Source organism: Marmota flaviventris, chromosome 16 (genome assembly GCF_047511675.1).
Source record: "Marmota flaviventris isolate mMarFla1 chromosome 16, mMarFla1.hap1, whole genome shotgun sequence".
Taxonomy (NCBI): domain Eukaryota; kingdom Metazoa; phylum Chordata; class Mammalia; order Rodentia; family Sciuridae; genus Marmota; species Marmota flaviventris.
The window spans coordinates 30,033,140-30,049,870 of record NC_092513.1 but is presented as its reverse complement, the minus strand read 5'-3'; the positions used below and the strand labels follow the sequence as shown (position 1 = coordinate 30,049,870).

The 16,731-nt window shown below is 33.2% G+C and overlaps 1 protein-coding gene across 1 annotated transcript in view; it reads right to left on the bottom strand.

Annotated features, from left to right (window-relative positions):
- Rit2 (Ras like without CAAX 2) overlaps positions 1-16,731 on the bottom strand; it is a 335,542-nt gene that overhangs the window by 195,994 nt on the left and 122,817 nt on the right. Inside the window, exon 3 of the mRNA XM_027935729.2 lies at positions 13,471-13,544. Within this exon, the coding sequence (XP_027791530.1) occupies positions 13,471-13,544 (74 nt within the window). The remainder of the gene's footprint in view (positions 1-13,470; positions 13,545-16,731) is intronic.

Below are 16,731 nucleotides of genomic sequence, written 5' to 3'. Positions count from 1 at the left end.
TATATAGTACCAAACAGGTAATGAGGTAAAAGAATATATTTTTAAAAATATAAATTATATCAACAACTAGAAAGTTCATTTTTATAGATTAATTAGAATATCTTAAACCCCTTGGAAACTTTACTCATTGATATATTCTCAAGGAAACAGGAACTTCACAAAGTTCTGCTGTACTAAATATTATCTCAGAAGGAACTTTGAAACTTTTCATAGATGTGTATATTATCTAGCATCATTAACATATTTGCATGACAAAAGTCCTAGAAGACATGTATAACTGGGGTAAATTCTTTGAGCTATTGCCAGTGCTTACAGTACTATTCATAAATAATCATGACTTCAAACTGAAGGTTCATATCAGCTTTAAAATGTTAATGACATAGAAAGACATCATGTTACACTTTCTTAACAGGTCCTATAAAAATAACGTGGACAAACACATATCTATCAGGATTACATACTATTTGATGTGACCAGTGATTATGTACATTCGTTTGTCTGTTTTTCATAAAGAGGTCATTGCTCATGATTTCCACAGTGTGCATATGCATGCACACGTGTGCGAGCACACACACACACAAACACACACAAAACTTCCTATTATTAAACATAATCTTCAAAAACCTTAAATCTAATTGCAAATTTTAATCATCTTCTAAAGTTTCTTTTAATGCTAAAATTATTTTGTTGCATTTTTCTTCTTCATTATTTATGTTTCTAAATGTTTCTTCGCATTTTGAGGAGTCTGATTTGTAGGATTATGGATGTGGTACCTATTTGAAAACTATCTTATTCCTGGGATGATCAGAGGATACAGTTCTGGGGAAGAACATTTTTGGGGGGTGAGGTACCAAGGATTGAACACAGGGGCACTCAACTACTGAGCCATATCCCCAGGCCTATTTTGTATTTTATTTAGAGACAGGGTCTCACTGGGTTGCTTAGTGCCTCACTTTTGCTGAGGCTGGCTTTGAACTCGCAATCCTCCTGCCTCAACCTCCATGTTGTAGCATGGTGCCCAGCCTGGGGAAGACCATAAAATTCATTCTAGTTAGTAGAATTTATACATAGAAGAATAAAAATAGAAAACCATAAATGTTATAGGTTCTATATATTCATCAGGCATGCACCTGAAACCTATAGTGAAAACATCTCAAGAACTTGAGTTTATTCTAAGTTTCTCAAATTTTGCATTTTCTTCTCTCGAAGTTCAACAAGAATTTGGCTAGAAAAAGTCTTAAGATTGTTACCAGAGATTGAGGTTTGGAAATGATTAGACAATATGGCTAACCAACATACTGCTATACATAATTACCATTTTAGCCTCAACAGAGAATTCTGCTTTCCTACTATGTTAGTGCAAACTCTGATCAAGACTTAGAGTGGTTCAGCCAAGCTTACTCAAATACTATGTTCTGCTAACTGACTTCCAATTGCAACTGCACTTTTATCTATAACTAAAGTGCAAGATCAGGTAAGAGCAGTCATGGTGCCTAACACCATCAAGAGAGCAGCCACAATATTATTCCATTGATCTACTGTGAAGATATTTGACTCCTATGTGTGACTTGGCTGCACAGTTAAATTTTATCAACATATCCCACAAGCCACCGATGTGTCGTTATTTTCTATGGTCTTACCAGAGCCACAATGTGAAGAGAGCAAATGTTCATTAATAAACACAACTACTAAAATTGAGTTATCTGACATTTTTACATCAATCAATAGAGGAACCTCTTTAAACGGTATCTTCTCAGAGGGAAGAGCCAGTGTACATTTTACATAGCACCGTCTCCAGAAATATATTGTTCCTATTGACTTTCTGTAGCTCCATAAGAAGACGATATTTTGCTTAATTTAGCTCACTTACAGTTTTTTAGATAAAAATGACTATCTCTTTGATACCTTATCCATTTTTTAATTTGCTCAGTAACTCAAATCATTTATCTGAAATTTCAGATATTAGAAAAGAGGAGAGAAATGTTCATGGGTGAAAGCACTGATACCTATAGAAACAGATCTCTACCACACTTAGCCATTATACTCATCTGAAACAAAATAATAGTCTTGTTCAGGGAGCTGTTTGAGGTTCCCATAGCACAACTTGATTTTAAAGTCAAATCTGGATATCTGCAAAGAAAAGCAATGGCACTTTGCACTTTTTTGTAAACAAGGCTTTCCTGTATTATAGGAAAATTTAAAAAAATTAAGAAATTGAAATGGGAAACACATTTAAAATGGTTGTAAAACCATTTGAATCTTGTAAGGGACTCAGTTTATGGGCCCATTAAAAATATTACTGAAAGAAATGAATTTCAAATTTCCATTAGCTATTTTAACTTTCACTTTAAACTTGAATTGGTTTAGGATGAGAGGATAGAGTTTTGGGATAATAAGCTGGAAGATTCCAGATAACTGCCAGAGCCACTCACAGAAGTATTATGTAGAGAGCATGAAAGCGTGTTTATCTGAAAAATCCTTTCAGAGTCAAACAGCTTTGCTTCAAAGTAGAAAGCAGGGTGCAAAATTTTGGGCTTAGGATCCTGGCAGGAAGAACTTGCCTTTTGATTTTTTAGTGATACCAATGACACTTGTTAGCCTCGTGAGTGGACTCATCAGTTATTTTCAAACTGTCCTTCTAACATGTACCCCCTATTACTGAGAGTGGTCTCTGAATGAGATATTCATTATTATTTTCATTTGCATTTAAAAGAATTCAGAATTAACAGTCTCCAGGATAGTCCTATATAAAGTGGCTCCTCATCAAATTTTATTGATTAGAAGAAGTTTCTTACTTACTTTAAAGACATTTAATTGCTCTGGAGCAATATAATTTCCAGTTCTTTTGGTCACAGTTTGTCTCCAGTTGCTCACTGAAGTCAAAATCAGCACGCTATTTATTGGTAGTTGGTCCAACAAATAACACAAGTTTCTTGAATGAGAGTGTTTCAGTAATTCTGCTGCCTAATTGAAGAATTGATTTCTAAAGGAGAAGTTTGGTTCCCTAAATTCCATCTGTTTCCAGATTTCAAATGAAATGCAATACATTTATTTTCCAGTGCTGCTGAAAATTCTTAGGAAGAAGAATAGTTTTAATAGAAAACAAAATCATCAGGCATCTTAAATAACAACCACCACCCAAAATTGGATTTATCATGTCTTCCCACAAAAGTTACACAGTTCAGATGTACCTATAATACAGCTAACAAGATATCAGAAATGGGAAATGCCATAAAAGGAGAAGCCAATCCTTTGCTTACAGGCTCATTTCATAAAGGAAACAGACTTGTTCAACTTTGATACATCAGCTATGAAGAATGGAATATGTGAAACAAAGCTATGGGAGGCTTTTGTTGCCTAAACTGGACCCCAGCAGACCACACCAAACCACAATGGACTCACTTCTGCTTGGTGTCACATAATGGAACTGAACTCTGAAATGAGCCAGTATTCAAAAACAAAAAAGAAAAACAAGCACATTCCTAGCAACCAATCAGAATGAGCCTGGTTTACCTGAGATGGCAAAATAAGGAAGTCACCTTTTAACCCTGTAAGGAAACTAACTGAAATGACCAATCTGATTTTCATTTCATATTTCCACTTTCTTTAGCCCTTTTCTGAATAAAAAGCCAGTCTACTCTGCTGAACTTAGCAGGATACTCATTCTGTAAGATAGAATGAGGTATTGCTTAATTCTAAAATTACAAATAAAAACCTATTAGACCTTTACACTAGTTTGTTAACATTTTGTATTTTAACAACTATAAGAATTTTGATATTTTGCATCTGGTTTTCTACTGCAGCATGTCTCCCTAACTCAGAGTTCAGCCTTCACTCCAGCTAAATTCACGTCCTTCTTTATGGATAAGATTTCTACCTAATATTATCAATGTCTTAGTCTATTTTCTGTTGCTATCACAAAATATCTCAGACCAGCGATAGAACTTTCTGAGGTGAGTGTCCCAATGATGTAATCCCCTAGATACCGCCCCCCCCCCATTTAAAGAATTCACCACCACACCGAGGACCAAGCTTTCAGTATGTGAAACCACATTAAAAACATAGCATCATATATTTTTCAACCTGTTGAACCTAAGGTTGTAAAATGAAGAAATATTATCTATCTATAAGAAAGTACCAAATTTATTTCTGTAGTCTCAAATTAGTCTCAAAACCAAGTTTCCCATTCCTTTTCCCCTGAACCCTTCTTAACCACTTTAAGCTTTCCAGATAGCCAGGATGCTCCAAACACATTCTGCCTCCTCCTCACCTCTGCCACCCTAAAAAGAGCACAGACAAAAGTTTTAATAGCATAATATTGCATCATCAAGGAAGTAAAGAAAGATATCAAAGGGACTTTTTTTTTTTAAATAAAAGATTTCATTTTATCAAGAAAATGTCTTATTGCTAGAAGGTCTATACTGATAGGCACTATTTTCCACATTTTTTTAAGAGAGTAGGATATTGGAAGTTGTGTATGTAAATATAATTCCAGCAGAATATGAGGAGTATGTTGATAGAGGCCCTCCTGATTTATTTTTTTGTGGCTCTCATTTTACCTAAGCAAACATAGCTGATTGTAATTCTTAAAACTATACTGAGAACTAACTTCATAGTATGTTAATTGACACTTTCTCCTAACTAACTGTTATATCTTGCCTGTTCTAATAAGTTTCAAATTGCTCGAGGACAGAAAATATTATTCAAATTTGTTTGCATCTGTCATAACTTTTAGTACTTTTCAGAGAACATAATCAATATCCTATATAGAGTAGCTCATTGCCAAACAGAATAAACCAGTTTGGAGAATAATAGAGCACAAAATGTTTTAAAGAATATTTAATGCAAGCTCTTTTGAACACAAGGGGAAAGTAAATCTGAAACAATATTTTGTCTAATACTGCATATCTTACTTATGTCAGATAGGAGAAAAAAAATAAGTCATGTGACCTGTGTGTTTCATTTGGTATTATAGCAAACTTAGCCATGACCCTCCTTCATGACATTATTGGGGTTACAGCAAATGTGAGGGCTCAGCCTGTTGTTCTTGCTCATTCAATCTTCATATAAATTTCACAGAGTGCAACATCATTTTTCACAAATATGATATTAAAGCTTTCCTAATTGATAAATATATGGACAATGTGACTCATGGAAAGACTGTAAATAAATTCTTCTGATGTTTAAAATTAGGAAAGATAAAATCCTTTGTTCAAAATATTACAAAGAATGCACAAAGCCAAATGGATGGAAATAAATCAGCCCTTGTACTTCTAGTATTTCTCTCTTTCTCTCTCTCTTTTTTTATTCTTACTACTCTTGAATTTTTTAATCCATTGTGCTTGCCAATATTCTGTGCTGGTTTCCAACTAAATCTCCTTTAATCATAATATCATTGCCATTGCCAAAAAAGTAACACACAAATAGCAAGCATCACCACTTACAGATAGTTCAGTACTATTCATTTTCACAGAGTAACTTTTAGAAGAGGTAATAGAGCTGCATCCCTGCAGGATTGTAGGAATGACTCACCGGTTAGTGTTAGGATGCCTCCAGCTGCAGCATTTAGAAGCCATGAAACATTGGATAAGCCATTTACCTCTTTTGTGCCATAGGGTCTTTATTAGTAAACTGAGGAAAGTGTAATTTGTGACCTTTACTCCCCCTTCAAATTTTTAAAAATATTCATAATTATAGTCATATCATGGATATTCAATAGAAAACATTTACAAATTGACTGTGGAGTTTCTCTGAGGACTATTCTTAGTGAAATCTCTCTTTACACAGTGGCCCAGTAGTGATTATAGGATACAAAGATCTGGCATTGTCCACCACGAAAGTAGAATATTGAAGGAATTAATAGCAACAAAGGAGCTGAAAGATGAAATATGACGTCATTGACATTCTGTTTTTCAGCTATTTCTATCAAAAATATACTTCAGAGAATCTTGGTCGTCATTTTAGTGCTTTTATGTCAAGCATAAATCAATTTATTTTTTAATTTGGCAAGTTTAGTCTTGAAAATTGCCAAGTTTCAGCTAAAAAATATGTATGATAAATATATATCTTAATGCTCTGCATATCACACTAGAGAGTAATTAGATTCTTAAAGCATGGTTTTGTAATGAAATTCACTATAAGAAAAGTAAAGAGGTGAAGTGATTAATAATATGGAAATGAAATTTAACATTTATTTTTTTGTAAGTTTAAATTCTTTTTAAATGTGTGCAAAAATAAAAGTGTAAGTCCTCCAAAGTCAGGGATTGCCTGGGTTTTATTTAATTCTTCTGTATTAATGTGGACCAATTAATCCAGCAATGCAAACCTGTAAATGTCCCAATTACTTGTGTTAGGAATATGAGATACCCACATATATTCAGGGATGTATAGATATACAGCCTCATATAGTTGATCATCAATGAAACTGAATTATTAAGAATATTATCATTGGAATCTGTGAATCTACAGTTGATGGTATGACTAATTGTTTCCCCTGAATCAATAGAAATTTTACCTTTAAAAACTCACCTTAAATATGTTCATCTTTTCTAATTTTTAAATTGCTTGCTTTTTGCTTTCTTTAGCAGAAAATACAAATCATAATTATAATTTCTTGATAGTTTTATATTATTAGTCACGAATGCCATTATTGCATTTAACTTAGAAATATTTGCCATTATAGCAGGTGGACCCATACTTACATGCTTCTAAAACATGCTTTGTGCTTTAGCTTGTATTTTAAAATCACATTCTCTTGTTCTTCTGTTATAAATTGTTAGGTAATTTGGCTATTAAAATACTTGTTTCTACAAGTACACTTCTGAAGTTTTTATTCTAAAAATTATAGACCAAAAAAAGAAGAAAAAAACAGGTAGCCAACACCTTATATCTAACCCTAATACAAAATAGATTCAGAATGAGAAACTGATAGTCTCCTTTGTTATGAGACAGTTTATAAATAACATATGAACTTTATTTTATGTTATTTTTTTTTTACATTTGGTTACTAAAAAATCACTTTTGTTTTATTTCTGGCTTCTGGTTGTATTCCTTATAGTTGTTGGCTTTCTTTGTTTGCATATTTAAATCATAGGAAATTTTAGAGCCTCTTCATTAGAGAAGGAGAGGTAGTAATTTGCTTGTAGTCTGGATGACTATGTAAGTCATTTTACAAACCAGAGCAGTTTTGAGTGAAATGCAGTGCCAAAAACAGAAATAACAAGCTTTAATTGCTGCACAGCAGGTGCCAGTACCAACCTGAAATATCCTTGAAAAAATCAGAATTCATGGTCATTGTATTTGCATTAGTATTAATAGCGAATAGTTTTCAGGCCTCTACATCTATCACAAGGGATCACCATGACCTGACCCATTTTCTGAAGACCAAAGGTGATGATCAAACTATCAATTCAGGACATGAGTCTGGTTGTAAACATACTCTGTCTTTTCCTATTTAAAAAGTAGTTTTGTTGATTCTTTTGATGGTAATGCTTATAATGGTTTGTACTTTAATATTTAGCTATATTATGAAGTATCTTTTAAAAATTGCCTTTTACTTCTCCTCACAGAGTTATGACTATATGGCAAGCCACTTAGATAATGATGCATTTCTAGATTTAGTATAGTTCCATAAAATGTGTCTTATTTCCAGAGAAGCTAGACTATACCTGCATGATATCATTTGAGAGGAACATGAAAGAGATATCCATGTTAAGATGATGTCACAGGAACTCTGTTTTAGAGTCAGTATTGGGTAGCTAGCAATAAAGTGAGTACACTGGAGTTGGAAGCAGATGGAACGATGATAACTCTAAGCTTCCTTATCACCCAGTTGACAAAACATCAAACTGAACAAAGTTCTCAGTAAATCCAAGACTGAGAACATTAAGATCTACATTCTCATATTTTTCAGTTCTAATGTGGTATTACTTGATTGACTTTAGTAAAATAGTGTCTATCAAATAATCAAAACTCTCAAAATGTAATGAAAACTGACTGAGGAGTTGGCACATAGTATTTGCCCTGGGATGCAATTAGGAGGAGCTGTCGAAAATACCCTTCTTGTAGGACTGCTTGATTATATTAGAGCTTTGCCCGTTGTGGGGCCATCTAGCCCAGGTTTAATCTTCTAAGACCCTGAAATATTCACAACTCCTTGTAAGATGGGATGATTCTTGAAGTGTCATGTCCTAAAGAATTCTAAGGATAAACTACAAACATGAAAATAAAAATAATCAAATAAATAAATTAAAAGCTTGAGGGTAAAAAGTAATTAAAGCTTTCAAAGAATAATGTACAAATCAGGCCAGAGGTAATTCAGAAAATCACAGTTTAAATCTGAAAGATACCTTAGAGATCAAGTTTAATTCTTTCATTTCACAGATGAGTAAATTAGGTTCAGATGGGCTAAGGGACCTACTTTGACTGCAGAGTTGATTAGGGGATGAACCAAATAAAATTACAGCTATGTTGTTTCAGAATGACTTAATCCAGGTAGTATCCATGTTTGGGAGGATGTGTAAGTCTAGGAAGTTTCAGTGGCTGGATTTCATGGATTGTCACAAAGAGGTAACTGGTGTGTTTGGAGAAGAACTACTTTTAGTACTTCTTACGTGGATGAGTATGATTTAATATGGTTATAATTAAATTGAACTTCATATACATATTTTCTTAGAGTTTCATTTAAGAATACTTGCAACTTCTATTTTAAACTTAGCTATATTAGAAGTTTGAGATAATCCCTTAACAGAATTTGCATACTTCCTCTATAATCTTCATCCTAATTTGCTGCAAAATTTAATCAGCATGTCCACACTGCCCCAAACCACAAGCATTTTGAATTCACACACTGTATTTTATTTTATCTTGCATTTTCTTGATCTATGGCAGGCCTTGGTACACACAAGGGATTTCATAAGAGAAATAAAAAAAGAAAGAGCTTGAGTGGAAATGTGGATGGCTTCTAGTCACACCTAGATCTAGAGCTTGCTGTACTGCAGTAAGTAAGCCACTTATACTCTATGAGACTTAATTTTTCCATTTATAAAATGAGTAATATAATATTTCAGGAGATTGGTCAAGGATCAAGAATAAACTATGGAGAGGAAATTTTTAGCTCATGGCAATAATACTTTCTAAAAATTAAAGCTTTCCAGAGAATGTCTACTTTCAGCAGTAGAATTCCTGAACAATGGAAGTAGTCAAATGTAGGCTTACCAAACATTTGGATGGAGAATTAAGCACTGAAAGAGAGAATTGAAAACCCTGGGTGAATGGCAGAGTAAAACCCCTTTCCAAATTGAGTTTTGGTGATGCCCAACCTTTCTTCCATGGAATTATGGTGGCACTGCAAGTCCATATGTATAGCATGGGGTAGTGCATGGCATACTTCCCCTAAATATGGTGCCTTGAGAAAATTATACAAGCAGAAAGTTATTTCTGACTTTCTGTTGTCCCCTGTTTTAAAGACCCTCATAAGACAGATATCCAGCCCTATATTAAGTTAGAAGGAATGTGGCACAGAGAGGCCAAAAAGAATTTGAAGAACTGGCCTAGCTAAATTGAGCCCAGTTTGTTTCTTAGGTTACACATACTTTTAATCTAATGGTACTTACCATAGATGTCCATTCAACATCAAACTTAAGCATAAAAATATAATTTTTCCTTTTTAAAATTAATTAGTTTATTTTAATTATGTATATATGACATCAGAATGCATTTTGATTGATTGTACACAATTGCAGCCCAACTTTACATTTCTATGGTTGTACACGACATAGCATCACACCATATGTGAAGTCATACATGTACATAGGGTAATAATGTCCATCTCATTACAATACTGTTCCTGCCCACACGCACCCTCCCTACACACAATGGACTATTACTCAGCATTTAAAAAAGAATAAAATTATGGCATTTGCAGGTAAATGGATGGAGTTGGAGAATATCATGCTAAGTGAAGTTAGCTAATTCCAAAAGACCAAACACTAAATATTGTCTCTGAAAAGTGGATGTTAATTTATAAAAGGGATGGGTAGGCATGGGAAAAATGGAGGAACTTTGGATCTTTTATGTTTCTTCATTCTGTGAAGCTCTTATATCATCTAAGATCTTGTTTTAAAATTTTTATTATGCTTTTCTTAATCTTTCTTCTGTTTTGCTCTAGGTAAGAGATAAAACTTTGTCACCCCTACAAGCATAAACATGAAACCGGTCAGTACTTGGTCTCCTTTATTGCCTCTAAGAGGACAGTCTCTTCACGTTTTGCATAACAATATATGTATTCTAGATGGTGACTTTTTAATAATAGCTTTTCTACCTAATCCTTGGCTTTATTGTAAGGATGCTAAATTTCAATAAATATTAAAATCAACAGTACCTAAAGAAAAAAATGTGTTATTATTTTTAAAAATTTCAATGGTGTTCTCTCCTATCACCTGTAGGGACATAAGTTCTGTTAAATCAACTGTATAGACCACCTCCTCCTTTGTAGGTTTAATAACAGTTTGGAAGCAAGCATATCACCATCTGTTTAGGTTTATGTACTCCTAACTGTTTGGCCATAATTGATATTTTGAAAAATATTTAATGGTATACAAATTTAATAGCTTTATCATTTTAATTGTGTTTGCAAGTTTCTCAGTATTACCAGAGCATATTATCTTAAATTTATCTTTCATCACTTACCAATTTACCAACAGATAGGTGGATAGACTCTCTGAGCCATATTGAACTAAAAAATGCTTTACTAATATGCATATTGATCAGTTATTTCCACAACAATGCTATGTGACAAACCATTTCAAACTTAGGGTCTTAAAACAATGGGTGCTTATAATTTCTCTACTTTGCAATCTGTGTGGTGCTGAAGCAAACCTTTCTCAGGCTTGGGTAGACTAGGCTTTGCTTCTTTCTTTGAGATAGTGCTAGGTCTGCTCCGTATTTTTCTTCATTTTCTGGAAACCAAGAATTACCTGCAGCATGTACTTTGAGGAATAGCAAAAACACCCTTAGTACCCCTACAGACTTTAGTCCAAAATTAGTGTGTTTTCTCAACTGCCTACATTTCACTGGCTTTAGCAATAACATGGCTTAGCCAATTGTCAACAGAAAGAGAAATATTCACCATTACCTTAGTACCATGGTTAGGATCTGGTAGGTCTATATAAATACTATAAACCAAATGACTGTTTGATAAGTGAAGGATTTCACTTTCTATAAATGTTTGATTCTAGTTGATATTTCCAGTAATTCAGCTTTTCTCTTTCTCAAAGTAGACTTTATCATTGGACAATTTCAGTCATTGGAAAAACGTATTAAAATTTAACATTCTTAATTTTCTTTAAATTGAGCCCCCAATTGCCCTGAAAAACACATGTATTTTGCTTTAGATAAGGAAGGACTTTCAAATAATTGAAATTATTTTTCTATTCTAAATATTCCCCAATGGTTTCAACAATCTTTTCACCTAAGTTCCTTGTTCAAATGTCTCCAGAAACAAATGAGTTTGTTAATATATTGATTTCAGATAGTCTTTGTATAACTCATAAATATATAAATTGACTACTTATTTCTAGTGACTTATACATTATCAATATTCCAATTACTGCAGTTATATTTTAAGTAGTTACATAAAATAGATGAAAAACATAAAATATATTTAAAATTAGTAAGATCTTTAAGGACAAAGAAAAATAATATAATGAAAATGTGTATTCATGATTTTCAACTCTGAATAACTTTTTATATTTAATTGGAAACTTAATAAAACATAAATCATTGCAGGTATAGTTGATGTTTATTTTGTATTTCTCTCATTTCCTGTCTTCTTCCCTTTCCCCAAAAGTGGTAACCAAAAAAGATAACCACTAGCTTAAACATTTTATAAAAATGCATCATATCCTACGCCACAAAGTAAAATTCTAAATTCATCAAATAATCAGTCTCCTACAGATTACATGCTTTGCAAGATTAGAAATCAATAGAAAATAAAAACAACATGTGAAAAGATTGTTGATTCTTGTATTGGATAGAATATTCTATTTGGGTTATATGTGTTTTCAAATCTTCCATTGCACGACGACTCTACAACCTAACACTTATTGACAGAGCTACGTTAGTACCTTCCATTGGATTTGATTTTAGATTTATAATTCTGCTCTTCACAATCCTCTCCATTGCTGTTAATATTATAGATGATAATTTAAAACTATTTCTGATGATTTCTTCACTACAAACTAGAACTTTTACAGTACAGTAATGCTGTTCGCATAATATCTCTTTTTTCTGATGTTAATACAGGTATGCCTGCTTTAGGTTTGGCTCTTTTAAACCCAATTTTTGTCTTTTTATTTTTCTCTGTTTGTTTTTTTGGACTGGGAATCAAACCCAGGGCCAAAAGTAATCACATAAAATAAGTGACTTAGGACTGGGAATCATACCCAAGGCCTTGTGCTTGCTTGGAAAGTGCTCTCAAACTGAGCTACATCCCAGCACTATTCCATTATTTGATTTGCCACTTTACTTTACCATTGTGATTCTTTTAAACCACATAAAAATTAGTCTATTTCATTCTTTTAATATAATATTGACAATACTTGTCTACTCCAGGAAAGAGAGATCCGTTTCCATTTATTTTGATATCTGATATGTTTATATTTCCATGTACATATTATCAACATATTTCACCTATTTTTTTGTTTATTTTATGCCTTCTATTGCACTGAAATTTTTATTGTGTTCCTCCCTTTTCCTTCAGCTCATTTTTAAGTTGTATGGTATGTATTTGGCACTTGATATATAGATTTACATTTTTAATGTCCTTATTTTGAACATTTGAAGTTAAATGAAACATCTACCCTCCTTGTAAATACCATAAGGGTTTTGACATATTGTAAATATTATGTACTTTCTCTTCCTCATGTTTTACTGAAAATTGTTGTAGTGCTTTAATTCTTTCTTTATGTCACATAAATCATTTGTCTTCCTCTTTGTCCTCCTCTTCCTCCTCCTCCTCTACCCCATCCTCTTCCTCCTCCTGCCTACAGGTTTGTGCAGGAACATATTAGGTTATGCTAAATTGCTTACATCACTGAAATGTCTCCTTAGCCTTGGTTCCATAGACTGTGGTAAACAACCCTTCCTTTTTTATTTTCATCAAATGAAAATTTTTTTCACAGTGAGGTCTAGAATAGAATTTTGTGTGTATCTAGAAAAAATAATAAACTATTTTATGATTTCGTTAATACTTTATATGTATACTTTTGTATTTATAAAATTGAGAGAATATTAAAATATTCTTGGTGGTAATCAATGATACATCACCTTTTCATGCCAAGTCTTTTCATGTTCAATTTTTTAATTTGTATTACAAATTTGTTTTCCTGTTTGCATAAACTCATCTCACATATATGAGGTTGGAGCCTTCAACTGTCTCAGTGACTAGAGAAGCTGAAGTATATCACCTACCTGGCCAGCAGTGTCCAAGATGTCCAGATAAGCTGGCTCATTGTCAATCCTAACTTGGGTCTTATAAGCATCTTCTGAAAAACAGAAGCAAAGTTTATATTCAAATATGTCCAGTAGAAAAGCCATGATTATTTTTTTAGATTTTATAACAAAGAATTTCTAAACAAATTACTAAGTAAGAGAATCAGATATACTATCCAAAAAAAAGTAAGCAGATTGAGAAGAATGTAATGCAAGGATGTATAGGAAAAAGGATTTTAGTTAGAATACAGTTGGGTAGATTTTTTTTCTTCATCAGGAGAATTTCTTGATCTCAGATAACCTAGTAACATTCCCTTGAGAACAATCACTTGGACAAGTCCATCAATTCTTTTCCAACCATGAACCACAGAATAATGGTAAAGGAATAAAAGCTTTTCCTAGGAAATCAGGAGAAAGACACAGTGCTGGAAGTCCCAGCCAGATCTATTAGGCAAGAAAGAAGTAAAAGAAAGGATTCAAGTTGGAAAGGAGTAAAATTATATTTTCACAGATAACATGATCTTACGTGTAGAACATCCTAAAGATTACGTACATACACCTACAGGCACATACACAATAAATGAATTCAAGTTGTAGAATACAAACTAACAACAAAAATTGTGCTTGTGTACATTAACAATGAACAGACTGAAATAAATAAATCAATTCCAAAAAACAAACAGAGATATACTTAATTGAAGGTATAAAAGCTTAAACAAAGAAAACTACAAAATGTTGCAGAAAGACAGAGTAGAAAGATGTTCTGTGCTTATGGTTTTCAAGATTTAATATTACTAAAATGTTAGTATTACTAAGATGTTAATATTACCCAAAGTAACCTACAGATTTAATTCAATTCTTATAAAAATTCCAATTGCAGAAATTGAAAAAAAAATTCATACAAAAGTCATGTGGAAACTTAAGACAAATACAGTACAAATAATTTCAAAAAAAGGACAAAAATTGAGTTTTATACTTCCCAGTTTCAAAACTGAATACGAAACTACAGTAATCAAAACAGTGTGATACTTGCATGAAAACAGACAAATAGACCAATCACAGAATACAGAATCTAGAAATAAACGGTGGAATACATGGTCAACTGATTTTCAATAAGCATCCCAAGACCAAGATGAGTCAATGAAAAGGATAAATGGATAAAGGAAAACTGGATATCCAAATACAAAAAGGAGTGAAGGTGGACTCATATTTAACAACACATAAAAATTAACTCAAAACAGATCAAAGACCTAAACATAATAATAAAACCTATAAAACTCTTGGAAGAAAAGATAGAAAAATAGAAAGATCTTTATGATTTTGTGTTTGACAATTTCCTACATACAACACTGAAAGTACCAGTGATAAAATTTGAAAATGGACTAAGGTATTTAATCCAAAATATTTATATAAATGGAATCACAAAATAGGTGACCATTTGCATCTGGATTCTTTTCACTTGGCGTAACATGATCTCATGTTTCCTCAGCAGCTATACCATAATCAGTTGTTCATTCATTTTTATTTCTGCATAATATTCCAAGAACCATCTGTGGATGACTGCCAAGTTATTGTCATTGTGGGGATATGAGCAGGGCTGTCCCCTACTGTCAATCTTGCTGACATCACACTCTGCAATTTAAGGTCTTTCTTTCTTTTTCTTTTTCTTTTTTTAAAATGTAAGCATCTACAGGCAAATTTTGGATTGTTGTGCTTTCATCTCCATTCATCCCTAATTACTTTCTAATTTCCCTAGTGATTTCTACCTTGACCCACAGGTGTTTGAGAATATAGTCTTTAATTCCCACATATTTGTAAATCTGTCAGATTTCCTTTTCTGTAGTATTTTAATGTCATTCTTTTGAGACTTAGATACTTGGTATGATTTCAGTCTCACTTCTTCCTTACACTTGGAAGGACAAGACATATTTTCTGGATGAAGTGCATTTGAGTTGAAGAGGTAGGCCAGGCAAGGCAGGAAAAGGAATAGGAAAGCCAGAATATGAAATTGCAAGAAGGGTATGTTAAAGGCACAAGAACTTAAATGATTTCAGTGTTGCTAAATACTAAGTATTTTGGTCAGCTTTTTTGCTGCTGCGACTAAAAGACCCACCCAAAACAATCTTAGAGGAGGATAGGCTTATTTAAGGGCTCATAGTTTCAGAGGTTTCAATCCATAGACAGTAGGCTCTATTCCTTGGGGCTTGAGGTGAGGCAGGACATCATGTTGAGAGAGTGTGGTATAGGGAAACAACTCACAAGATGATCAGGAAGCAGAGAGAGAGATCTCCACTTGCCAGATACAAATATACACCCCAAAGCCACACCCGCAACTCCCACCCCTTCCAGCCATATCATCCCACTTCAGTTACCATTCAGTGAATCCCTATCAGAGAATTAATTCACTAATTGGGTTAAGACCCTCACAACCCAATCATTTCTCCTCTGAAACATCTTGCATTGTCGCACATGTGAGCTTCTGGGGGACACCTCACATCCAAATCATAACATAAGGCTTTAGAGAAGACATGCTGATTAAGAGATAAATTGGACCAACTTCTGAATACATTAAAAGGAATCATCTTTTGATTGAGTCATGTGAGGTCAGACTGCCTGCATTTAAACTCTAGCTCCACCACTGTTAGCTGATTGTCTTTAGAAAAATCACCTTCTCTCTATATAATGTTGATTTCTCTTTAAAAAGTTATAAAAATATTTATATTTAATTCATGAAGTTTTTTAGAGGATTCAATGAGATAAGGTCTGGAATTCTTCAAGCAGGGTGCTTGTGAGTAAGGTTTAATAAAGATTAAATATGTCCATTGTTATTAAAAAAAATGAACTCTATTATAATGCTATCATCAGGAGAGCCTTTTTGAAATGCTCTGTCTTTGGGGTGTGGTGAGTGGATTTTAAAGTGGCACCTTGTGGCATAGGAAGAAGATTAAGTAGATATTTAGAACTCCAAATGAGAGACGATACAGACCTTTACCGAGATAGTAGCATTTGTGTTGGAATGAAGTTAATACATTTGCAAGATATTAGAAATAAGAAATTAAAGCACTTAATAATTGATTATATGTGGGAACAATGAAAAAAGAAAGTACCAGAGAAGCTCTCAGATTTCTGGAATCACCAGCTGAGCAGATGGTTATGACATTTCCTGAGACAGGGAAGGTAGACAGATGACAACAAGTTCAATGCGGGAAATACTGACTATGCCTTGTCTATGGATCCTCT